Raw genomic sequence first — 25,503 nt, 5'->3', positions numbered from 1 at the left:
TTAGCAGCTACAGAAACACTATCACATCCCAGGTTCTGTGTTAATGCAAATACTGCTGTGTGATTGCAACTCCGTGATTGGCTATGGATCTGAGAGACCTCCCTGCTTTTCTGACTCCCTGATTGGTTGACTCCAGCTACGCTTACCATCTAGTGGGAAATCGACTTGGACATTTGATTGGACGACTGCCTTCCAACCAGCGCAACACCTGGCCTTTAAGTGCCAGCTGTTCATTAGGCCCACAGCTCCCCATCTGGCATTGTGTTGTTGAAGTAGCTGGTTTGATTGATTGTAAGAGCATTTGGTTTCCCGATAGTTAGATATACGATTGTGTTTGGTTTATGTTAAATTGAGACTGTTCGCTCTCATCGTTTGTGAGTAGCTTTTAAGTCAAGTTTTATAGCTATATTTGGTTTGTAGTTTAAATAGCTTTTGATTTATTTTGTGGTATTGATCTTGGTTTGGTTTGCAAAAGAAGCTTAGAGTAAGTATAATAAGATTTTGGTTTGTATAGTGGTTAAAAATTTTATAGTTTGTTAAAGTTATATAAGTAAAGAGAACTGTTTATTTTGTATTTGCTAATTGTTAATTGTTGTTACCTCAACTGAGGACACCTTTGGTTAATTGGTTTTCATTTTACTTTAACCGGACTAGATATCCTGTACCTTGGACACCTTTTGTTGTTTTGTTTTGTGTTTGTGTTGGAACCTGGGTTTACAATAAAACGTTGTATATATCTTTAAGTTTGGTCCGGCTTGTTTTTGTTGTCGACCCCTAAGTCCCCTGGATTTTGAGACGGGGTCGTAACAACACGCACCTGTACATGGGTGGATTTCTCTTCTAACAGGTGTAACCTTCACTTGTCTCCTGAAGCCATGAACTCTGCCGTCCACTTCCTCCTCCTGATGCTGCCTCTGATCTCTGCTCAGGTCACTCAATGGGGTCCCTGTCCCACTCCACGTGTACAGCCCAACTTCAACCTTGAAAGGGTAACTAATGCTTAATAATGCATGGTCACAGTTTATACTGCTAGCTACCAACGTAATAACTTCCTTCTGTTAACAGTACCTTGGTAAGTGGTATGAGATCGAGAAGATACCTACCTACTTTGCTCGAGGAAAGTGTATTGAGGCAAACTATTCACTGAGGAAAGATGGTACCATCAAGGTGGTGAACTCTCAGATCTTGTGAGTACTGAGACACAGTGTCTGTTTCTTCATTTGATTTGATATTACATTTCAAATAATCTGCTTTATAAATTCAGCTTGAGATTAAGCTGGAGACTTGCTTATATTAAGGTATCAAAAACCTCCAACTGTGATTCAAGTTAAAGGTTTTTTGTGTTTCAGTCGAAACAAATTCAGATCGACTGAAGGGACAGCTGTGATTCGGAACAAAATGGAGCCAGCCAAACTCGGAATCAGTTTCTCTTATTGTGAGTATTCATTATATGGAGCATTTGTCTCTGTTGTCCTCTTATATTTCTATTCTTTTACCTTTTATGCTCCCAAATACTTTAGGTGTGGCGTGGCTCAGTGGGTAGAGCGGTCGTCTTGTAGCCTGAGGGTTGCCGATTCGATCCTCGGCCTGTCGAGCTCAGGTCAAGGTGTCCCTGAGCAAGACACCGAACCTCAAATTGCTCCTGATAGGTCATGGTTAGCGCCTTGCATGGCAGCATCCGCCATCCGTGTGAATGTGATGTATAACATAAAGCGCTTTGGGTATCATTCCACGTACAGTAAAGCACTACATATAAATCGAGACTGTTTACTATTTAAATAACTAAGTTTAATGGTTCTATTTATTGTGTTACTAAATCATAGAGGAATGGAAAAAAAAACAGGAAAGTAACATTTTGTATGACATGGGGCAGATTTTTCACACATCTTAGTTAAATAAATTATTTCTTAATGACAATATTGGCAAAAGCTTCAGTTAAAAAATATTTGGGCTTGATTTTAGACTCATTTATCATTTGAAAGTCATATTAAACAGATTATGAGGACAGCAAAGGCAAATTTGTACACTTTTTGACACATAAGGGACTGTTTATCATTGCCATCGGCAAATGTATTCATGCATGCAATGGTTGTCTCCCATCTCAGTTACTGTATAACCTCCTGTTCACAAGCAATGAGTACAGCAATTACTGCAGTGCAAATGATTTATAATAGAGCTTTAAAAATATTATCTAAAAAAACCATTAGAACTCACCATTGTGGGGTTTTGTAGAGATTAAATTTTCTTAATTTTGAAAGTTTTATAAAGTTTTATAATCTTAAATTGGACAGCTTATAGTCCCACTAAGAGCAGTGGGGTCAGTTACACGAGGGGCTTCCAGTGGGAATGTGAAAGCGCCTTGGAGAAAAACAGCCCTTGCAGGGTCAGCTTTTTCTGTAAAGGTTGCTAACGTGTGGAACCCGAATTGAAACCTAGATTTAGGGGCTTTTAAAAAAAAACAAACTGAAGAAAATCAAGTTTGTACACATTTTTAAACTAATTGTATTGTTTTTGTGCATTGAAAATGTAATGTATTTGTATTTTAAAAGCCCATTTAGGGACGGACATTGCGAAAATTAGCCTTGGCTATAAATGTTTTAGTGTGATACATGTTTATTGTCCCTATCAAATAAACAAATAAATAAAAAGAATGATTAATTTTCACTAGTTTCAGAAAATGTTATCTTATTCTTTTTCTTTATGATCTTTGTTCCCAGTTACTCCCTACAGCCCGTACTGGATTGTAAGCACTGACTACACCAGTGTGGCCATCGTTTACTCCTGTACGGACATTCTCCACCTGTTCAACTACCAATATGTCTGGATTCTTGGACGCTCACGTACCCTGCCTGTAGTGACAGTAAATTATGCCAAAATGCTGCTGCAGAAAGAAGGAATCAACATTTACAAATTAAATGCCACAGATCAGAGCTGCAAGACTTAAGCTGATGGAGACTCTCTCTGCTGAATGACATCTTCATCTGTGCCACACAGCGGGTGCTGCCTTTAAATTTATCATCTGGTGTCATTTCCTTTCATAAATCAGCATTACATCATTTTATTTAACAGCAGTCTTATGAAGTTAAACTGCTTTTATGATATAAGAAATATTACAAGCATAATTGCGTGGAAGCATACTGCATTCATTTGAAAAGGGGGAAAAGGTCCTGAAGTTCTTGAAGAAAGAAAATGAGGGAAAAATTTTGCTTATCTAGAAGAACTCAGACCTATAGGTCACTCACCTGAGAAATCCCCCTAAAAGCCAAACAATCAACCCAGTTACCAACCCATGCCAACACTCTTATGTATACTTCAAGCCAATATTAGTATCTACTTCCATCATCAGGATAGATGCCACATCTTTTTTAGACTCCTTGACCCTGGAAACATAACCTTACACACCAGAATAAAGCAAATGGCTAAAATAGTCTTGAATTTTTTGAAGAAATCTGCATTTTCTCTAATGGCTTCAATCTGTGTTAGCTGTTAGTGTATTTAACATCTACCGTGATGTCATCTTGTCATTTTCTGGACATTATCTGTTGAATTAGAAGATATAATGGCAAAATTCCTGGAACCAGACGGTGATCCGAGTCACTCCCAAAACTGAATCATTTGTTTCTTTATTCCATTTCTTACATTTCCTAACAATTTAATTAGAATCCGTTATAACTGTTTTAGTTATGTTGCTAATAAGCAGGCAGACAGAGCTTGGCACAGGCAATAATTCATAAAAAAAAACAATTGGAACTTTTTTTCCTTTTTTGCATGAAACAGGATATCACTGCTTTAGATAAATTGTTTCTCTATCTTATTTCAGAAAGTTGTACTTTTTAAATTCAGTATGTTCCAGCATTTTTGTAATCGCTGTAAAGAATAAAATTAATTCAATCTAAAGCCTTGTCCTGGTTTCATTCTTGGTCTAACATAAAGGCCATGCAGAATAACATAACCTTATATATAGTATGAGATAGTATTTTGTGGACTTGGGTAACTTCAGGACAAAGAGGCATGGATCCTGGTAATATGAAACACATAATGATGATGTCATTATCATGCTTATCTGTCAGCATGTCCACTCAGGTAATGCTCATTGCATGTTTTCTTGTGCTGTTGGCCAAGTGATAGAATACATATCCAATCAGATCAGAGTATGTTTGGGGTCATGATGGGTGTCATTCTTTAGACATGTGCCTGAAGACGGCGGAATATTCTGAGTATACGTGCAGCTATGTGTTATTCTGCGTCTTGAAAGACATATTTGTGTTCTCCATGTGATAAACTGCACTTCATTGCAGTCAGCTTTGCCATCTGGTGACTTGAACCAGTCATTGGTGCAACAATCTTCTCCTCCAAATAATCTAAGCAATGCAAAGGCATTAGTCATGAAAACACTGATAGGCTTCTGGTAGAACCTAAACATAGCATTCTATCAGGCACATTCAGGTCTTGACTATATAAGGTTTTGTCTTAGAGACACACGAACATCAGAGTGTAACATCATATGTTTGCATGTATTGCTCTCGTGATTGGTTCATTGAAAACTTAAGAATGTTCTTTGTCTGTTGGAATAGTGTATGTCCTGCTTCCATAAAATAAACAACATTAGCATTTTCTCCAACATTTACACAAAAAACAATTGTAACATGTTTAACAGTTGCAGCAAGATCGTAAAGCATCCTGTAAGAACCGTGCTTACAGTCATGCCAGTGTTTTCTGACTCATTTCCAATCCATTTCCAATCCTACAAATAGATGCACTTCATGTGAATATGACAAGTTTAAAAAGGAGACGAGAAAAAGTTGTATTTCTCTTGTAATTTTGTGTTTTCTGAAGCGTCATTTTGTCCGTGAAAAGGCTGTGAAAGTACCAAACACCATTGGTAGGTCCCAGAGAGCGGCTGATGAGACTGATTTCATGACAGAGTCATAATGTGCATGCTATTAACTGACAAAAGTTAAGCAAGTCCTCCAAAAGATACTACCTGTACACGTCCTAACTGAAGCTCATCTTCATTCATGAAATCAAACACTGTCCGGCTGAGACAGGCTTCAGTTCATTTACAGTTTACACCAGTCTGATGAACTTTATGTGGTTCACGGACTCTGTGTATTAAGTTACTTAAGCTTTGTTTTCCCAGACAAATATCCTGAAAAGACAGACATGAAATAAAATGTGATATTTAAAGTGGAGCTTTTGCTTCAGCTTGTTCTTTTGATGGCTGCACAGTGAGCTCGGTGGGCCTTTGTGTAGTTTGCATGTTTATTTTTTATACGTCCTTCCACAGTAAAAAATATGCATGTCAAGTTAATTGTTAATTCTATATTCACTAGTAAATATTCACTAGTAAAACCGTGTATACATGTTGTTTATCTTATTTGCCTCTGGGTTGGCCCTGTGATGGACTGGCAGCCCATCCCGATAGGCTCGAGCCAATGTGACCCCTAATTAGATCCTAAGGATGCAGGAAATGGATGACAGTGCTTTGGTAACTCACCTCTGTGGTTGTTTGAGCTTCACTGCTTCTCATGAATGTGTGTAACAAGACAAGTCTTTTCAAATTCACTTGCAGATGGTGTAAAGTTTTTTTTATACACTTACAGTTTGAAGCCAGCACTTGCATGTGCAGGAAACATGAAGCATTCATTAGACAGTGTGTTTGACATCGCAGGATTATTGAAACAAACAAAAAGTATATATTCATGTGGATTTTTTTACTTGAGTTTTAAATATCACTACACATCTGAGGGTAACAAAACTAAATATTTGCCTATTGTATAGGTTTTTAAGTATTTTCAAATATCTTCAGATAAACCTGGTCAGGATGTTTTATGACATCATCAACACCTGCACCTGTGACCTTTGACCTGTCAACCATCAATCATTTTTGACACTATGCTGCTTAAATCCTTCTCTCATGCCCTACGCTACTATGCATGAAGGAGGCTGCTGTTTTGTCTCCGCCTGGATTTCCGCCCACTCCTCCAGTGCATCTGCAGGTGGAGGAACAAACTTGTGGCTGACAGTTTACTCTTATACCTTAGGCCTGGTACACGCATAACGATTTTTTTAATCTTATGAGATTTTTTATCTGGTCAAGACCTCACACGTGAAGATAAAAAAAATCAGTTTTGATCATATTGTGTGTGTTGTGCCCCAAAAATGTGATAATTTAGGAGAGGGGTAAATTAGACTGATCGCACACTGTAGATGTAGACCAGTGTTTGCTAATATTGTTTGGTTTCTTTGGTTTTTTGATACTCATTTTGATTTGCTTATTTTGTATTCTTGATTTGCATGTATTAACATTTCGTTTACAGGGTTGAAACGGCCATGTGATTGGACCCCTTGCAAAGGTTTTTTTGGGGAATTGTCAGCTTTTATTTTTTTATTTTTTTTAATCCACTGTGGTCTTTTTAAATTGCATTTGTGAAATAAAATATAAGTTTTTTTATGGGAATCCATCTGCCGAGGTGCATTTGTTTAGACCTTTTTTTTTTTTTTTTTTTTTAGTTTTACTGGGGGTTTTACTTCCCCAGTTGGTGTTGTCACCCTTATTTTTAACACAACAAATCTTTTATAGCCTTACCACCTCACCACAGTCAGTTTTCAGAACCTATGGGCTACATTGGAGTGGATGGTGTAATGTTCATGGCAGTCCCATTTTTAGTCCATTTTCCCTCATGTACTCTGCCACCTTGAGGTCATTCAGTAACAGCAGTTGTGTAAGGAAATAGAATATTAGAAGTTGCCCTGTGTTGTACTAATGAAACTGCTGCTGCTGCCATGCCACTCAGCATCTTTTTCTAACATGCCTATGGCAGGTACAAGAAGACGTAGTTCATACTTTTTTAAGTTTAGTTTTATGAATGTTGGTATAGGATGAATAGATATTTCACTATTAATCCGTACATCACTACTATTAATTCTTCTCAGATAGATTATATCGTAGGCCCGTTCCCACTTATTTATTTATTTATTTCACTGGGACTCCGGCCCAAGAGTAACACGGTCCACTGGGAAATCTTAAAGCCGTTTTAGCCAAAAACGTGCATCCAAGTGTGCCTTCTGAGCACATTCTCGATGCCTTCTGAGCGCGTTCTGAACATGAATTAAATTACTTCTAAATCTTATAAACCCATATTTGATTCCCAGTAGAATATAAACAACATACCACATGATGAAACTGAAAATATGAGCTGATAGTGAATCTGATGGCAGGAACACATCTGTAAAAAGTTGTAGCAGGAGCAACAACGTTCATTGGAAAAAAATCAATAGCATTTGACGACTAATTGTTAACAGGTCAGTATGACTGAATAAGAGCATTTCAGAGAAGCAGAGTCTCTTAAATGCTGGACAGATGTTTTACATCTACAAATTGTGGGAAAATATCAGAAAATACTAAATATAAATTTGCAAAGATTTTGCAGGTTAACTCTCTGCCGTGCTCAGAAAAAGCCATGTCCAAAGAGAAATCCAGAAACACCACCATCTTCTCTGGACCAAAAGATGGTCTGAGGCAAAGTGGAACAGAACAGTTTCACCACAGAACAGTTGGAACAAAGAAAAGAACAAAGTTTGAATTTAAAATTCATTAATTATAAGCAACCGACTTAGCAATGATCTCACTAGACACTAAAATCTTTACAAATAAATACTGTTAAGATTTTTTATTCAGTAAACTAATTTGTTGGGAATAAGAGGCAACAAAGTCACAGTTTAAAATACTTAATTTTCCATTGTTTCTCCTGAAAATAGACCAGTGTTTAGGATTTGAGGTTATGGTTCAGCAGCACAAATCTGCACGGGGGCTTTTATTTTGAAAAATACCAGAAGCTTACACACTGCTCCCGTGTCTCATTTCCTGTCTGCACCTCTCTGAACTGAACTGGGCGCGTGAAGCGTCAAAAACTGACTTGGCGCGTACATTTAGCAGAGGTCAGAGTCATATACATACATACATATATATTTATATATACATATATATATATATATATATATATATATATATATACAAGTGCTTAATTAATGCTTTTTATTTTTTTAATAGTGCGCTAAGATTTTTTTTTTTTTTTTGCTGGCCACTAGCTTTGATGACAGAAACATGCCGTTCATGTCTCCCTTCCCTACTGCAGTGGAGCGTCTGATGTAATCAGAATTAGCGGGCTTATTAACTACAGATGTGACGTTCATGAACAAATCAATTCTTTTTAACGACTCTTTTAAATGAATGATGGGAACCGATTCACAGCTGTGAGCCATTCATTTGTGAGCCATTCTTTTTATATACCAACTTTTGACACTGCCTTCATCAAATCAAATCAAAGTGCTTTTCATGCCATAGGCAACACAAAGTTCTTTACATGATTAAAAACGTAAGAATAAAAACACTCAATGAAATCTTTTCACACGTATACACACACACGCCAAGCCCAACCCCTTCCCAACCCCCCCCCCCCCCCCAACCCCTTCCAGCTAAAAATGACTGAATGAATGAATAAATGAATAAATAAGTAAATAAGAAGTAGTTTGAGTAAAATGAAAATAAAATAATAACATGTGTGACATAATGGAAGTCTGATGTCCAACACGCTCCGTTCATGTGAAGCATCTATGGGCAGAGAGTATTGTTTGGAAACAAATACTGAGTTCTATCCAAAACATTTACTAGAATTTGCACTGACTGCTCAGGTTTACGCTTTTTTATCTATACGTTTCCTATAATTATTTAATCTTGTATAGTAGATTTTATATAGGTACATATTTTGATTGTTTGTCATTCTTATATATTGTGAAATTTTGTAAGATATTGTGAGAACGAGCCAGTCTTTTGAATGGCTCTTTGAAAGGAACGGCTCCTCAAGATCCGGCTCCCTTCAAAGAGCCATAAATTCCATCTCTATTGTTAACATGAAGAGACGTTTTCTGTCTGGAACTTAAGAAAGAAGAAGAACCGACAATTATCTTTGTCAAAACTCATACTGATGGACAGAACATTGTGATTTTTGGGTTGGGGGATTAGGGTTAGGGTTAGGGAAACTGCTCCCAAAAGACAAAGAGAAACTTTTTTTTTTTTTTTTTTTAATAAATGTGGTTTAACTTTATGCAAGACAGCAAAGGTAAGACATGCTTTCTGACTTTTACAAACCTGAAGCATAAATCGGATCTTCTTCTGCCTCTGGTTCGGTGAATCTTGGTCATAGCGAGATGAAACTTCCAGCTGTGGAATCTGTGAGATGTGAGCTTTCAGTAGAGGAGTCGTTTGTTCATGTTCATGGAGAGACTTTCTGTGGATACCACACATGTCTATAGTTACATCTACAGACCTGACGCTACACCCGGAAATGAGATATTAACCCCTTAACAACCGGTAGTGGGGGCTGCAGATGCAGTCAAGCTAAAAATAAAAGTTTAGAGTATTTATAGGCCAAAAATCTGGATGATGAAATTCTGAAGGTGCATAGATGGAAGTTATTGTGCATGTTGTGAATATTTCTCTCTCCTCACCATCTAGAAGCTGTGAGATTCTAATCCTGCTTTCTGTCTGTTCACCTGATGCTGATATTCATCACATATTGTTCCTTCTGTGTTTAAAAGGAAGCAGCTTCACAGCTTTAAATTCATCCTGCTGACTTTTTACCTTTTAGTTAGTAAATCCTGAACATTTCATCCTTCATAAATTTTTGATTTTATAAATATATATGAAGAAATATTTAAACTGTTGCTGTTTAAAGAGAAAACTGCTGCTAAACGTGTTTATGTGTTTAGTGCAGGGGTCTGCAGCCTTTCCAATCCAAAGAGCCATTTTTCCCTCAGCCAGCTAAATAAAACTCCTTTAAAGCTGCAAATGTTACAAGACCTTTTCAAAAAGGCGAATTAATATATATTTTTAATGAAGAGCCACCATAGGATATTTGTTATTTTTGAAGAACCACATTTTTATTTCCATTTTTAGGTTTTAAAATAAAGAAAAACATAAACCTTTGTAAAAAGAGAATAAACAGACTTTCTTCTAAGGGATGTAGATATTTGTGGAAAATGATGTAAAAGAAAAAAAGTCCCTGGTTTCCAACCTAATGACAAGAAAGATAGATTTAAAAAATATTTTAGCCACGTATTTCGAGGCATTGTGGAAGGTCCATAGAGACACTTGCAGCTCCAGAGTCGCAGATTGGAGAACCAAAATTTACTGCATTTTCTTTATATACCTGTAGGCCTTTTTTTAAAGGAAAGAGACATTAATCGCGATTAATTGCAGCATGTCATGCGATTATTCGCGATTAAAAATTTTAATCATTGCCCAGCACTAATATCTATCTATCTATCTATCTATGTATATATATATATATATACTAAGAGCTTCTACAGGTCCAAGTCATTGAAAAGTTGCTGTTTTTGCAAGATCTTGTGCTGAATAAACAATGACACAGTTTAATTTGTAATTGTTTATCTGAGGTTGTATTTGTCTAATTCTAAGAGCTTCTACTGAATAAGTTGTTTCTACGTACGGATTCATAGGTTGTCTTGTACTCTTAGTACGATTCTGTTTGATAGAGTACAATTCTTCCTTACACTTTAACAGCTGTAACTGATAATACTCATCAATCTTATCTCCTGATAGAGTTCTGACTGTTCCAGTTCTGAGTAAATGTTGCATCATTTCTATTGTTTGCTCCATTTTGTCCTGTGCAGTCTTGTACTGTTTCATCTGTAGATTGTCTTAGGGTGAAACACTATTTATATATTTATATATTATATTTATGATATATAAATACCAGGTATTATCTTATATATTGTTTTATAATACTGGTAGAATAATAAAATGAAAATACATTAAAATTAGCTGCAGCTCTACATTATGTCATATGTTGTATTGTCCATAAACTCCAAATATCCTAGATGTAACAAATCCCCTTTAACATGGGTTATAACAAGTGTTGTGAAGCTTAAACATAACCTAAAGACCCAAAGAAAATATAGATTAGGGCCACATCTAAAGGATGTGTACCTGCGTTTAGACTTTATGGAGTCAGTAAACCAAGGAACATAAACCGTGAATCATGACAGTATGGAGTCACATTCATTCTTTTATCAAATGATAATAATTCAAGGTCAAACATGGGCCAAATAAAACTGCAGATGTGGGTCATGTTTGAGCCAAATATTATTTGCTTTTCTGGTTTTCCCAATGTGAGGATAAACTTACATGAAGTTGAAATGGAACAGTGGAGTAAAACAGAACCTAATGATGAGGTAGCACTAATTATTTAGAGGTAGTCTAAATAAGCAGCTATCAGGACTGTGGGACATGAATGAGTCATGCTGTTTATCACTTATCACAACGTCATCAATCTCAAAATGCAGGGATGTGCACATGAAAACACTTTAAAAGCCGCTCCGTGCTGCCAGCAACATGAACAAGAGCCTGTGCTGTCTTCGGAGCCTGAGCTGCTGGATTTTTGAGTCAACCTCAGGCCTGAAATCTTCACACAACTCAGGTAGGAAAAAAAAGGTTTATTCTTAATTTTAGTTAGAAGGAAATAAGAAAACAAAAAAATTCCATTGCTTTATTCTTAGTGTAAAGATTAAATATTTAAGAATAAAGCCTTCCCATGTTTGCCTGCCTCTTTGTTAAAACTTTGTGCCTGTATTACCCACAATGCAACATATTTGTACTGAGATGTGGCTGTACTGGAGGAAATGCTGCTTCCAGCAGCGACATGTTTTTGTGGCACAACTTTTGTATTACCTTCACATTTTGGCAGCTACAGAAACACACCTGTAAACGGGTGGATTTCTCTTCTAACAGGTGTAACCTTCACTTGTCTCCTGAAGCCATGAACTCTGCCGTCTACTTCCTCCTCCTGATGCTGCCTCTGATCTCTGCTCAGATCACTCGTTTGGGTCCCTGTCCCACTCCAAGTGTACAGCCCAACTTCAAACTTGACAAGGTAACTAATGCTTAATAATGGATGGTCACAGTTTATACTGCTAGCTACCAACGTAATAACTTCCTTCTGTTAACAGTACCTTGGAACGTGGTATGAGATCGAGAAGATACCTGCCTACTTTGCTCAAGGAAAGTGTAATGAGGTAGACTATTCACTGAGGAAAGATGGTACCATCAAGGTGGTGAACACTCAGATGTTGTGAGTACTGAGACACAGTGACTGTTTCTTCATTTGATTTGTTATTAAATTTAAAATAATCTTCTATATTATTGGAAACTACACCAAATTCAGCTTGAGATTAAGCTGGAGCTTTGGCATGTCATGCTTATATTAAGGTATCAAAAACCTCCAACTGTGATTCAAGTTATTTTGTGTGTGTGTGTGTGTGTGTTTTTCAGTCAAAACAAATTGAGGTCTGTTGAAGGGACAGCTGTGATTGGGAACAAAAAGCACCCAGCCAAACTTGGAATCCGTTACTCATATTGTGAGTATTTGTTATATGGAGCGTTTGTCTCTGTTGTCTTCTTATATTTCTATTCTTTCACCTTTTACGCTCATAAATAACTAAGTTCAGTGGTTCTGTTCATTGTGTTACTAAATCACAGAGAAATGGGGAAAAAAACGTCTGGTAATGTAACATTTTGTATGATAGATTTGCAGATTTTTCACATATGTTGGTTAAATAAATTATTTCTGAATGACAATATTGGCAAAGGCCTCAGTTATTTTTTTACTTTTTCTGGAAAATGTTGTGTTATTAATTGTCTTTATTATCTTTGTTCCCAGTTGCTCCCTTCCACCCGTACTGGATTATAAGCACTGACTACACTAATGTGGCCCTCGTGTTCTCCTGTACAAGCATCTTGAACCTGTTCAACTACCAAAATGTTTGGATTCTTGGACGGTCACGAACCCTGCCTGCAATGACAGTAAATAATGCCAAAAAACTGCTGCAGAAAAAAGGAATCAATGTTTCCAAGATGAGCGCCGTGGATCAGAGCTGTACCCCTTAACAAGCTGATGGAGACGCTCTCTGCTGAATGACATGCAGTGCTGCCTTTAAATTTATAGTCTGGTGTCATTTCCTTTCATAAATCAGAATTACATCATTTTATTTAACAGCAGTCGTATGAAGTTAACCTGCTGTTATGATTTAAGAAAATCATATAATTCAAATGATAAATGATGTCTCCTCCTGTTTGATTTCTTGCTTGTGTTGTTCTTACTCTCAGATGGAAGTCGCTTTGGAGAAAAGCATCTGCTAAATGACTGTAGAATGTAGAACAGCATAAAAATTCCTGAATCCAGACGGTGACCCGGGTCACCCCCAAGATCTTATTTCTTTATTCTACTGTAATTATTTGATTTCATGATCATTTAAATATAATACATCCTTATTTTTTTTAAATGATGTTACCAGCAAGCAGGCAGACAGGCCTTGGCGGAGGCAATAATTCAGAAAAAAACAATCAGAACTTTTCCTTTTCTAGTTTACATGCAAAAGGATGTCATTGGTTCAGATAAGGTGTTTCGCTGTCGTATTTCAGACAGTTACACTTTTTTAATTCAATATATTCCAGAATTTTTGTAATCGTTGCAAAGAATAAAATCAATTCGATCTAAATCCTTGTCCTGGTTTCATTCCTGCTTTGATATAAAGGCTATGCAGTGTAGCTTTATTCCCTTTACAGACAAAGAAACAGATGGATGCATCTCAACAACTTTGCTTTTTATCATTCATTAACTAATACATCTCAGATGCAGATGAAGCAGTTAACTTATTCCAAGCAGAAAGTTGGACACTGGAACTGCTCAGGAATTTATGACTTGATGTCTAACAGGTCAAAGAGGTCAACTCTTCTCACAAAGGAGCAAGAATGAGTGTTGGACAAACTTTGATTTTATATTTGGGCAGTTCTGGATAAACCTGCAGCCACAAATCTTTCATTTAAATGAAAGGAATAAAATAATAAATAAAAATATTGGAATTAAGAACTAACATATTTCTTTTCAAGGTTTTTGTTGCATTCCAGCCAGAACAGCAGATGATAAGATCTTAAACCTTTTTGTGTTTCTCAGGCTCATAAAAAATGGGAATCTCCTACAGGGAAGTTTGGACTGACACAGTCCCGAAACTCTCCCATGAATTTAATTTCAGTTTGTCAGTGTACGATTTCCAGTATGATTACTGCATTATTGTGCACGTCAGAGCTTGGGTGCTATATTTAGCACGTTTTCAGACGCCTCTAGCAGTTCTATTTTTAAAACAGTGAGCAGTGTGATGATGGGAAAACAATTAAGACAGGTGACACGTACGGGAGTCAGGTAACAGAAGGATATAATCATAAATAGCTGCTTATGAGTGGTATAGTGAAGCTTGTTTTCAGTTAGTAGGGAGACAGCTGCAGAAGAGAATACTTATCTCTCAGCCTTGAAGCTGCATAACAGGACAGACAGCAGATTCCTACACACACACACACACACACAGAAAGTGACTTTTGACACAGATGTTTTGTTTTCGAACAGCACATAGACATGTACAGCATCTTAACCAGACTGGATTGGTTTCTAGGGCAGAGAGTGAAGTATAAAATAAGATAGCACTTCCTGAGTGTTTAGACTCTGCTTGGATCTCGTAGCGTTTGTTTCTGCTTCTAGTTAGTCTCCAGATATATCTGTGTGGAATTGCTCATGTAGTCTCTTACGTCTAAATAAATGTGTGAACCATACCAGGGTTCAGTGATTCTTTTCATCAAACAAACTCGGGGTAATCAGACGTATTCCAACACTAGCAACTAATCCAGGGCCTTTTTCTGGTGATATCTGAGACTGTTAGAGACTGACGTGAAAGCATGTAACATTTACTCTTCTCAATGAGCAGCGATGCTGAATCAAGCCCCTCCACCATCCATAAACATTAAAAAGCCTCGGTCCTTAGCACCAGTCCCAGCTCCAGAGCAGGAGACGTTTACTTCTGCTCCATGACCAAACTCAAAGCTGCAGCTGGCCGATTTCACCCTGGTTTACTGGCAGATATTTATGCCTATTAATGAAAAGTGTGGACAAAAACATTAAAAGAGATCAGCTGGAGCCCTTAGCTAAATTACTTAAAATGGCACTTTTTTTTCTTTTCTTTTTTTTACTCTTTTCAATTAAAATTCAATTAAATTATGTTAATTTCAATTAAATGCTTGCATTATAAATTAAAAAGTTGTATTTGTTACCCAGCAGTAATATATATATATATATAAAATTTGTTTGTCAGATTAATGGACAGCAACAGTTTTTTCCCTGAGATCAGTGATTATGTCTTTTCTGATTGGCATTGTGTTAACACACACCTAAGTGCTTTTTTGTTGTTTTGTTTTTTTTGGTTCAGGTTGAGTCTTTTATCTTTTGACCTGTTTTTATCAATAATTAGCTCCTGGTGTATACCTACCTCTCAGTTATCCAGGGGACACAGATTCTGGCAGACTGGGTAAATGCTAACTAGAAATTGTTTCTCCCTTTCACCAAAAGTAGTTTCCAGCCTAAGTATCATTCCCAGGGCCCCACTCATAGTATTACTACCACATTAACAAAGAGTTAATATTTAGTTACTTGAGTTGGGCTCAGGTTCTGGTTCTGCTGCCCCAGCAGATGCTGGAAAGCAGATTACACTTTCTCCGACAGACTTACAGAAGACATAAAACAATCAGACATCAAATGATTTTAGCTTCTTTAAGAAGTACGCTCAGTCCTTTCCTCTGGACTTTAGTCCATGCCCAGCTGCTGGGTGGGCCCCACCTCAGCCTCGAGTATAAATTAGGATGAGACCAGACAATCGGCTCCCAGCTACACCTGCTAGCAGAACTGAGTCCTGATCCACGATCATCATCGTCTTCATCATGTCCGCCAGTGTTCGGTCTACATCCTCAGCACCGACCTCCACAGGAAATGCGAACGCTGCCTCGGTGCTCACCATGCCGGCTTAGCATTGACCTCCCAGGCTTCCTGCCCTTTCTGGAAGCTTCTTCCACTGGAGGAGAAACAACGCAGGGTGGACTTCTTCACCCCTAAGGCTGAGGATGTTTTCCCTGCAACGGAATACAACCTGGACACTGCGGTGGACATCTTCGTGCACGTGGAGGGATTAACCCAATAGCAATTAGCCATGATGCCATGATTATGGGATATGTTTGGGTCCTGACATGATCATGCACTCCTGTTTTTCCACTTCATGACTTCCATTTCAACTGAAGCAACTTCCTTTTCAATTGCAATTCCCTCTCACACACACTAGTAGAATTCCTTTCATACATACTAGTGAAATGTGACTTCAGACATTTTACGATAGTGTGCCAATGTTTTCAGTATAGTGTATAAGAGCATTTCAGTATATTATGAGAGGAAATTTCAGTATTGTGTATGAGAGGTTTTACTATAATGTGTGAATAATTTCAGTATGATATACGAGAGGTTTTAGTATGATGTACGAATAACTTAAATTTCGTATGTATCTGTGAGAGGGTAATTCTGAATAATGTCTCAAATGGCCCGTCATATTTTGCAGGACCTTGTGCTGAATAAGTTATTTCTACGTACGGATTCATAGGTTGTCTATAGGTTATGTGTTTAGTGCAGGGGTCTGCAGCCTTTCCAATACAAAGAGCCATTTTTCCCTCAGCCAGCTAAAAAAAACTCCTTTAAAGCTGCAAATGTTACAAGACCTTTTCAAAAAGGCAAATTAATATATATTTTTAATGAAGAGTCACCATAGGATATTTGTTATTTTTGAAGAACCACATTTTTATTTCCATTTTTAGGTTTTAAAATAAAGAAAAACATAAACCTTTATAAAAAGAGGATAAACAGACTTTCTTCTAAGGGATGTAGATATTTGTGGAAAATAATGTAAAAGAAAAAAAAAAAGGCCCGGGTATCCAACCTAATGACAAGAAAGATAGATTTAAAAAAATATTTAGCCAAGGAAAGGAAAGGAAAGAGACATTAATCGTGATTAATCGCACCACGTCATGCGATTAATCGCAATTAAAAATTTTAATCGTTGCCCAACACTAATCTCTATCTATCTATCTATCTATCTATCTATCTATCTATCTATCTATCTATCTATGTATATGTATATATATATATATATATATATATATACATATATGTAATTGTTTATCTGAGACTGTATTTGCCTAATTCTAAGAGCTTCTACAGGTCCAAGTCATTGAAAAGTTGCTGTTTTTGCAAGATCTTGTGCTGAATAAACAATGACACCGTGTAATTTGTAATTGTTTATCTGAGGTTGTATTTGTCTAATTCTAAGAGCTTCTACTGAATAAGCTGTTTCTACGTACGGATTCATAGGTTGTCTTGTACTCTTAGTACGATTCTGTTTGATCGAGTACAATTTTTTCTTACACTTTAACAGCTGTAACTAATAATACTCATCAATCTTATCTCCTGATAGAGTTCTGACTTTTCCAGTTTTGAGTAAATGCTGCATCATTTCTATTGTTTGCTCCATTTTGTCCTGTGCAGTCTTGTACTGTTTCATCTGTAGATTGTCTTAGGGTGAAACACTATTTATTATATATTTATATATTATATTTATGATATATAAATACCAGGTATTATCTTATATATTGTTTTATAATATTGGTAGAATAATAAAATGAAAGTACATTAAAATTAGCTGCAGCTCTACATTATGTCATATGTTGTATTGTCCATAAACTCCAAATATCCTAGATGTAACAAACCCCCTTTAACATGGGTTATAACAAGTGATGTGAAACTTAAACATAACCTAAAGACCCAAAGAAAATATAGATTAGGGCCACATCTAAAGGATGTGTACCTGCGTTTAGACTTTATGGAGTCAGTAAACCAAGGAACATAAACCATGAATCATGACAGTATGGAGTCACATTCACACTTTTATCAAATGATAATAATTCAAGATCAAACATGGGCCAAATAAAACTGCAGATGTGGGTCATGTTTGAGCCAAATATTATTTGCTTTTCTGGTTTTCCCAATGTGAGGATAAACTTACATGAAGTTGAAATGGAACAGTGGAGTAAAACACAACCTAATGATGAGGTAGCACTAATTATTTAGAGGTAGTCTAAATAACCAGCTATCAGGACTGTGGGACATGAATGAGTCATGCTGTTTATCACTTATCACAACGTCATCAATCTCAAAATGCAGGGATGTGCACATGAAAACACTTTAAAAGCCGCTCCGTGCTGCCAGCAACATGAACAAGAGCCTGTGCTGTCTTCGGAGCCTGAGCTGCTGGATTTTTGAGTCAACCTCAGGCCTGAAATCTTCACACAACTCAGGTAGGAAAAAAAAGGTTTATTCTTAATTTTAGTTAGAAGGAAATAAGAAAACAAAAAAATTCCATTGCTTTATTCTTAGTGTAAAGATTAAATATTTAAGAATAAAGCCTTCCCATGTTTGCCTGCCTCTTTGTTAAAACTTTGTGCCTGTATTACCCACAATGCAACATATTTGTACTGAGATGTGGCTGTACTGGAGGAAATGCTGCTTCCAGCAGCGACATGTTTTTGTGGCACAACTTTTGTATTACCTTCACATTTTGGCAGCTACAGAAACACACCTGTAAACGGGTGGATTTCTCTTCTAACAGGTGTAACCTTCACTTGTCTCCTGAAGCCATGAACTCTGCCGTCTACTTCCTCCTCCTGATGCTGCCTCTGATCTCTGCTCAGATCACTCAATTGGGTCCCTGTCCCACTCCAAGTGTACAGCCCAACTTCAAACTTGACAAGGTAACTAATGCTTAATAATGCATGGTCACAGTTTATACTGCTAGCTACCAATGTAATAACTTCCTTCTGTTAAAGTACCTTGGAACGTGGTATGAGATCGAGAAGATACCTGCCTACTTTGCTCAAGGAAAGTGTAATGAGGTAGACTATTCACTGAGGAAAGATGGTACCATCAAGGTGGTGAACACTCAGATGTTGTGAGTACTGAGACACAGTGACTGTTTCTTCATTTGATTTGTTATTAAATTTAAAATAATCTTCTATATTATTGGAAACTACACCAAATTCAGCTTGAGATTAAGCTGGAGCTTTGGCATGTCATGCTTATATTAAGGTATCAAAAACCTCCAACTGTGATTCAAGTTATTTTGTGTGTGTGTGTGTGTGTGTTTTTCAGTCAAAACAAATTGAGGTCTGTTGAAGGGACAGCTGTGATTCGGAACAAAAAGCACCCAGCCAAACTTGGAATCCGTTACTCATATTGTGAGTATTTGTTATATGGAGCGTTTGTCTCTGTTGTCTTCTTATATTTCTATTCTTTCACCTTTTACGCTCATAAATAACTAAGTTCAGTGGTTCTGTTCATTGTGTTACTAAATCACAGAGAAATGGGGAAAAAAACGTCTGGTAATGTAACATTTTGTATGATAGATTTGCAGATTTTTCACATATGTTGGTTAAATAAATTATTTCTGAATGACAATATTGGCAAAGGCCTCAGTTATTTTTTTACTTTTTCTGGAAAATGTTGTGTTATTAATTGTCTTTATTATCTTTGTTCCCAGTTGCTCCCTTCCACCCGTACTGGATTATAAGCACTGACTACACTAATGTGGCCCTCGTGTTCTCCTGTACAAGCATCTTGAACCTGTTCAACTACCAAAATGTTTGGATTCTTGGACGGTCACGAACCCTGCCTGCAATGACAGTAAATAATGCCAAAAAACTGCTGCAGAAAAAAGGAATCAATGTTTCCAAGATGAGCGCCGTGGATCAGAGCTGTACCCCTTAACAAGCTGATGGAGACGCTCTCTGCTGAATGACATGCAGTGCTGCCTTTAAATTTATAGTCTGGTGTCATTTCCTTTCATAAATCAGAATTACATCATTTTATTTAACAACAGTCGTATGAAGTTAACCTGCTGTTATGATTTAAGAAAATCATATAATTCAAATGATAAATGATGTCTCCTCCTGTTTGATTTCTTGCTTGTGTTGTTCTTACTCTCAGATGGAAGTCGCTTTGGAGAAAAGCATCTGCTAAATGACTGTAGAATGTAGAACAGCATAAAAATTCCTGAATCCAGACGGTGACCCGGGTCACCCCCAAGATCTTATTTCTTTATTCTGCTGTAATTATTTGATTTCATGATCATTTAAATATAATATATCCTTATTTTTTGGGGTGGGGTATTTTTTGATGTGTAAAGGCTTATTTTGGTTTTAATATGCATGATATCTGAGACTGTTAGAGACTGACGTGAAAGCATGTAACATTTACTCTTCTCAATGAGCAGCGATGCTGAATCAAGCCCCTCCACCGTCCATAAACATTAAAAAGCCTCGGTCCTGAGCATCAGTCCCAGCTCCAGAGCAGGAGACGTTTACTTCTGCTCCATGACCAAACTCAAAGCTGCAGCTGGCCGATTTCGCCCTGGTTTACTGGCAGATATTTATGCCTATTAATAAAAAATTGTGGACAAAAACATTAAAAGAGATCAGCTGGAGCCCTTAGTTAAAGTACTTAAAATGGCACTTTTTTTTTTTTTAAATGCTGTTAATTGCAATTAAATGCTTGCATTATAAATTAAAAAGTTGTATTTGTTACCCAGCAGTAATATATATATATATAAAATTTGTTTGTCAGATTGATGGACAGCAACAGTTTTTCCCTGAAATCAGTGATTATGTCTTTTCTGATTGGCATTGTGTTAACACACACCTAAGTGCTGCAGACCAGTAAACTAACAAAACTTCTACTCAATAGCGGTGCTCACTTTGATTATCATTATCAATATATCAGTATAGAAATATCAACATTTATTATGGTAATTCATTTTTTTTGTTTTGTTTTGTTTTTTGTTGTTTTTTTTTGGTTCAGGTTGAGTCTTTTATCTTTTGACCTGTTTTTATGAATAATTAGCTCCTGCTGTATACCTACCTCTCAGTTTCTTTTCCACCTTGCCAGATCCTCGTCAGTCCTGTTCCAGTTGTCATATCTTTTTCCTATCATGTTTGTCAGCTTGACTATCTTTTCTAGTTTAGTTTTGGGGACATGCCGGTCTTGCAGCACTACTTTTTTGTTACTGTTGTTTTTAACCATCTCACTGCCTGCTCTTTAGTTTGATAGTTATTTTTTTTCAGTGATTATAATTAAACTTATTTAGAATTTGTGGAAGTAAAACTACCTGAGTCATCTCTGCCACTTGGTTTAGGTATTTTATACCAAAAGTAAGTGTTTGTTATCCCATTACTGTTTCAAGTTTTGACCATTAATAACCAATAACAACATTATTGACTGTTATCTCAACCATTTTTTTCTTTTTTTTTTTAGTTAAAAGGAGATGCGAAAACACAAAGAAAATGTTTCTATTGCTTTATTCTTAGACTGAACATTAAAAGTTTAAGAATGAAGCGCTTCCCACGTCTGCCTGCTTCTTGGCTCACAGTCCTGCATTTGGGTCCTACTTCTTGTCTCCCTCCACTCTTGGACTATGACATAATGTGATCAGATAATATACATTACCGGGTACATTACATTACAGGTACCCATTTTAATTCCTCATGAGATTTCTAACAACCTATTTCAACTGATCAAGAGATGCCACAAACAACAGCACCACCATAGCGAGTAACACCCGAAACAAAATGCAACACAACGCATGATCCGTTCACTCCACCCCAACATATTGGGTATCAAATTAAACTAGAAAAGCTGCACTTTCATGTGATACCAAGCATAAAAAGATATTCGCCAAGCACCTCACGTCAGTCTCAAAACAAACAAAAAGCTAACCTTTGCATATCACAGCTACTCTAATCAGATAGCATGTTTATCACCAAATACAGCACCAAATCCCAAAGCTATTCTCACAAACAGGGAAATTTTTTTTTCATTACCTTTTTGTGGTCATTTTCAGTCTAACCACACTGTTCTTACACATCATAGTAATCCATAAACATGTCAAATGCTCCCATTCACAGCCATTTTTTTTCTTGTTTTTGGTCTTGGCAGTGCAAATAAAATTCTGTCAAATTCTACATCTTACAAGCTTTCCAACGATATCTTACACTTGAACGAGAATTTACCTGTCAGGTATAAATGCTTGTGCGTAAACAAAGGAGCATCATTGCCATTTTACTGCAGTTATGCATGTGGGCGCAATGGAAAGAGCGAATATCGAACAGCATTCATTTCTTTGCTTCATTTTGACTTTTTATCCATTTAGAACGAAGGATAAAAGCCATAAACATGTCCAAATAAATTACAAAAAACCAAATACAGTTAGAAGCTCTGGAGGAAATACAGATACAGCACAATTTGGCACAGTTTGCTTATCCAAGTGGCCAAATGGAGAGTCTGCCTGGTACTATCCACACTAAAACCTGCATAAAAGCTATGAGCTTTGTTCTATTCTCATGAAACTTTGTACAGTTGTAGTCAAGGAGTTGCTAAATGCATGCAGTAGTATCTTTATGCACAGAATGATTTCTATCATGATGTTTTCATCTGTGTCAAAAAAAAAAAAACAATTAGGCGAGAATTTTTTTTTTTATTTTTACCAATGGTTTATCACAATTTGCACAGGCATATTAACATTCACAATGTTTCTGACACTGGATTTATATTCCATAGGGTCTTACCTATCCATTGAGACCAAGGTTATGTACACTGACCTGAAAATGAAATGAGTTATTGTTGATTTAATTTGGGTAGGTCTGTTCAGGCAAACTAAACCTCCAAAAACCCTAGGATTTAAGAGGTTAAAGTGTTTTCTTTGTCGTCGAACAGTTGACCAGCTCTACACTCTCTTCAGGGTTTTGGAGGGGGCATGAGAGTTTGCTCAACCAGTCTACATGTGTTTTGTGGACTTGGAGAAGGCGTTCGACCATGTCCCCCGGGATCTCCTGTGGGGGGTACTCTGGGAGTAAGGAGTGCCGGACCAGCTTGTACGAGCTGTCTGGTCCCTGTACGACCGGTGTCAGAGTTTGGTCCGCATTGCCAGCAGTAAATCAGAATCGTGTCCACTGCTGGTTGGACTCTGTCAAGGCTGCTCTTTGTCACCGATTCGGTTCATAACTTTTATGGACAGAATTTCTAGGCTCCGCCGAGGTGTTGAGGGGATCCGGTTTGGTGACCTCAGGATTGGGTCTCTGCTCTTTGCAGATGATGTGGTTCTGTTGGCTTCATCAGGCCGTGATCTTCAGCTCTCACTGGAGCCGAGTGTGAAGCGGCTGGGATGAAAATCAGCTCCAAGTCCAAGACCATGGTCCTCAGCCGGAAAAGGGTGGAGTGCTCTCTCCGGGTCTGCAATAGGGTCCTGCCCCAAGTGGAGGAGTTCACGTATCTCGGGGTCTCTTTCACGAGTGAGGGAAGGATGGGGCGGGGGCTCGACAGGCAGATCGGTGTGGCATCTGCAGTGATGCAGACTCTGCATCGCTTTGTCGTGGTGAAAAAAGAGCTGAGCCATAAGGTAAAACACTCGAATTTGTGGTCTATCTACTTTCCTACCCTCACCTATGGTCACAAGCTGTGGGTAGTGACTGAAAGAACAAGATCTCAAATACAAGCGGCCGAAATGAGTTTCCTCCGCAGGGTGGCTGGGCTCTCCCTTAGGGATAGGGTGAGAAGCTCAGTGATCCGGGAGGGGCTCAGAGTAGAGCCGCTACTCCTCCACATCGAGAGGAGCCAGATGAGGTGGCTCTGGCATCTGGTTAGGATGCCTCCTGGACGCCTCCTTGGTGAGATGTTCCGGGCATGTCCCACCGGAAGCAGGTGAAGACCCAGGACATGCTGGACTACATCTTGCGGCTGACCTGGGAACGCCTTGGGATCCCTTCGGATGAGATGGTGAATGTGGCCGGGGAGAGGGAAGTCTGGGTTTCCCTGCTTAGGCAGCTGCCCCCGTGACCCGACTCCAGATAAGCGGAAGAAAATGGATGGATAGATGGATGGCTAAATTCTTCTCTGGAAGATTAAATTCTTTTCTTCTGGCAAATAGAAATGGAGGTGTATAATTTATATTTATTAAATTAGTTATTTTGAAAAAATTTCTATTTGTGAAATTTTCATTTGTAAGATTTTTTTAATTAGGTTCTTGGCTGACTTTAAGACTGACACACAGTTGAATGAAATTGACCCACTGCTATTCTTTTACCCTAATGCAAGAATGTTGTTGAAGTCATTCACTTGCATAACTGAATTGCATCTCAGATTTCACCCATACAGCAAAGAATGTGGTTCCTAAACATAGCCCACCAAGTTTTTTTGCCCACATTTGAAAGCATTTATTTACTCGAGATGCATGTGGCTGCATTAAATCAAGCACAGCCCAGTCCTAAATTAGACTCAGCTTATAAGTACCAAACACTGCCCAGATTGAGCCAAAATAGGTCTGATCTCAGGTACTTTTGAAAATTAAGCTTCAACATGGTTAATGTGATGGACCGAGCTGGTGAAGAACAAGGAACACAGGTGGCTTCAAAAAGGATGGGTTACATTTTCCCCTAAAACATACCCGCAAAACATCTGGACCCTTAAAAGAGGTCATATGAGCAAATCAAAAACCCAAAGGTATAAGACTAACTCTAACTGTTAACATGTAACACAAAGAAACCAAACTAACATAACAAAAAGGAAACAGAGGGGAACTTAAATACTGGCTGATAAGACCAATCTTAACGTTGGTTTTGTATTATAACTCCGGCTTCTATGAGTATAGGCTCAGCCCTTTAAGGCTAATCGCTATTGGGTTAAAAGCGAAGCAGGATGAAGTCTATGCCTCACTGGGTCCATACAGTACCACGAGCACAAACACACCTGCATGTAATAACCCAGAAATGTCCAGTGGCTGCATCATGCATAATGGTACAGCATGGTGGCCTTGTACAGAAGAGCAGCAGAGAAGAGGTTCTGCATCAGGGCGAGGCTGGACAATGAAACGGCTACTGCTGTAAAAAACCCAGAATAAAGGTCCAAACATGAGTTAAATGGGGAGAGGGTTCCGTCTCAAAATGCCAGCAGGCAGACAGGGAAGCGTCAAATTCACTCCAGTAAAACACATGAACGCATCCACCCCCAAAGGGTGTGCATCCAGGCGGCTCAACTAGAACCAGAGGTCGCACTGCACATTCTCACAAGTGGCGAATAGGTCCACCCTCACTTTGCCAAATCTGCCCCAAATCTGAGAAACCAGATCGGGGTGAAGATTCCAGTTGCCTTGACGGGGACCCCCCCTTGACATGATGTCCACTCCTCTGTTTAGGAATCCGGGGATGTACACCGCTTTGATGGAGAGCAGGTGTGTGAGCCCAGTGCAGCAGCTGTCTAGCCATGTTCAGTAGCTGTGCGGAGCGGACTCGCCCCCCTGATGGTTGATATACGCTGCTGTCACCTTGTTGTCTGTGTGGATCAGAACCTGCTGATCCTACAGCAGCGGAGCAAAATGCTGGGTTACTTTCCACACTGTGAGGAGTTCCAGCACGTTTATGTGAGCCGGCCACTGTCGAGAGGCACCCAACTGCAGTTAAGATGG

The 25,503-nt window shown here is 38.0% G+C and overlaps 3 protein-coding genes across 3 annotated transcripts; all 3 read left to right on the top strand.

Moving 5' to 3' along the window:
• Nucleotides 1-875: 875 nt before the first annotated feature.
• LOC121629083 (apolipoprotein D-like) lies at nucleotides 876-3,184 on the top strand. Its single transcript, XM_041968594.1, has 4 exons — nucleotides 876-989; nucleotides 1,066-1,187; nucleotides 1,350-1,435; nucleotides 2,718-3,184. Exons 1-4 carry the CDS (start codon nucleotides 876-878, stop codon nucleotides 2,942-2,944), a joined length of 549 nt encoding a protein of 182 aa, XP_041824528.1. The 3' UTR covers nucleotides 2,945-3,184.
• Nucleotides 3,185-11,452: 8,268 nt separating this feature from the next.
• Nucleotides 11,453-16,098, top strand: LOC121629202 (apolipoprotein D-like). Its single transcript, XM_041968810.1, has 7 exons — nucleotides 11,453-11,501; nucleotides 11,839-11,954; nucleotides 12,031-12,152; nucleotides 12,353-12,438; nucleotides 12,741-12,956; nucleotides 15,401-15,432; nucleotides 15,853-16,098. The coding sequence occupies exons 2-7, from the start codon at nucleotides 11,841-11,843 to the stop codon at nucleotides 16,096-16,098; spliced, it is 816 nt and encodes a 271-aa protein (XP_041824744.1). The 5' UTR covers nucleotides 11,453-11,501; nucleotides 11,839-11,840.
• A 2,148-nt stretch (nucleotides 16,099-18,246) lies between these two features.
• On the top strand, nucleotides 18,247-19,760 carry LOC121629199 (apolipoprotein D-like). Its single transcript, XM_041968806.1, has 5 exons — nucleotides 18,247-18,295; nucleotides 18,633-18,748; nucleotides 18,824-18,945; nucleotides 19,146-19,231; nucleotides 19,534-19,760. The coding sequence occupies exons 2-5, from the start codon at nucleotides 18,635-18,637 to the stop codon at nucleotides 19,758-19,760; spliced, it is 549 nt and encodes a 182-aa protein (XP_041824740.1). The 5' UTR covers nucleotides 18,247-18,295; nucleotides 18,633-18,634.
• Nucleotides 19,761-25,503: the final 5,743 nt, after the last annotated feature.

Source organism: Melanotaenia boesemani, chromosome 18 (genome assembly GCF_017639745.1).
Source record: "Melanotaenia boesemani isolate fMelBoe1 chromosome 18, fMelBoe1.pri, whole genome shotgun sequence".
Classification (NCBI taxonomy): Eukaryota; Metazoa; Chordata; class Actinopteri; order Atheriniformes; family Melanotaeniidae; genus Melanotaenia; species Melanotaenia boesemani.
The sequence above is the reverse complement of the archived record's forward strand: the minus strand, read 5'-3'. Positions and strand labels throughout refer to the sequence as shown.

Bases quoted from the DNA above. Each gene is read 5' to 3' on its own strand.
- LOC121629202 (XM_041968810.1), top strand. From the start codon at position 11,841: ATGAACTCTGCCGTCTACTTCCTCCTCCTGATGCTGCCTCTGATCTCT. The intron at 12,957-15,400 runs GTACCCCTTAAC...CCTACCTCTCAG, and splicing joins GAGCGCCGTGGATCAGAGCT to TTATCCAGGGGACACAGATT. The intron at 15,433-15,852 runs GTAAATGCTAAC...CATGTCCGCCAG, and splicing joins CACAGATTCTGGCAGACTGG to TGTTCGGTCTACATCCTCAG.
- LOC121629199 (XM_041968806.1), top strand. From the start codon at position 18,635: ATGAACTCTGCCGTCTACTTCCTCCTCCTGATGCTGCCTCTGATCTCT. The intron at 18,749-18,823 runs GTAACTAATGCT...CTTCTGTTAAAG, and splicing joins CCAACTTCAAACTTGACAAG to TACCTTGGAACGTGGTATGA. The intron at 19,232-19,533 runs GTGAGTATTTGT...CTTTGTTCCCAG, and splicing joins TGGAATCCGTTACTCATATT to TTGCTCCCTTCCACCCGTAC.
- LOC121629083 (XM_041968594.1), top strand. From the start codon at position 876: ATGAACTCTGCCGTCCACTTCCTCCTCCTGATGCTGCCTCTGATCTCT. The intron at 1,188-1,349 runs GTGAGTACTGAG...TTTGTGTTTCAG, and splicing joins GTGGTGAACTCTCAGATCTT to TCGAAACAAATTCAGATCGA. The intron at 1,436-2,717 runs GTGAGTATTCAT...CTTTGTTCCCAG, and splicing joins CGGAATCAGTTTCTCTTATT to TTACTCCCTACAGCCCGTAC.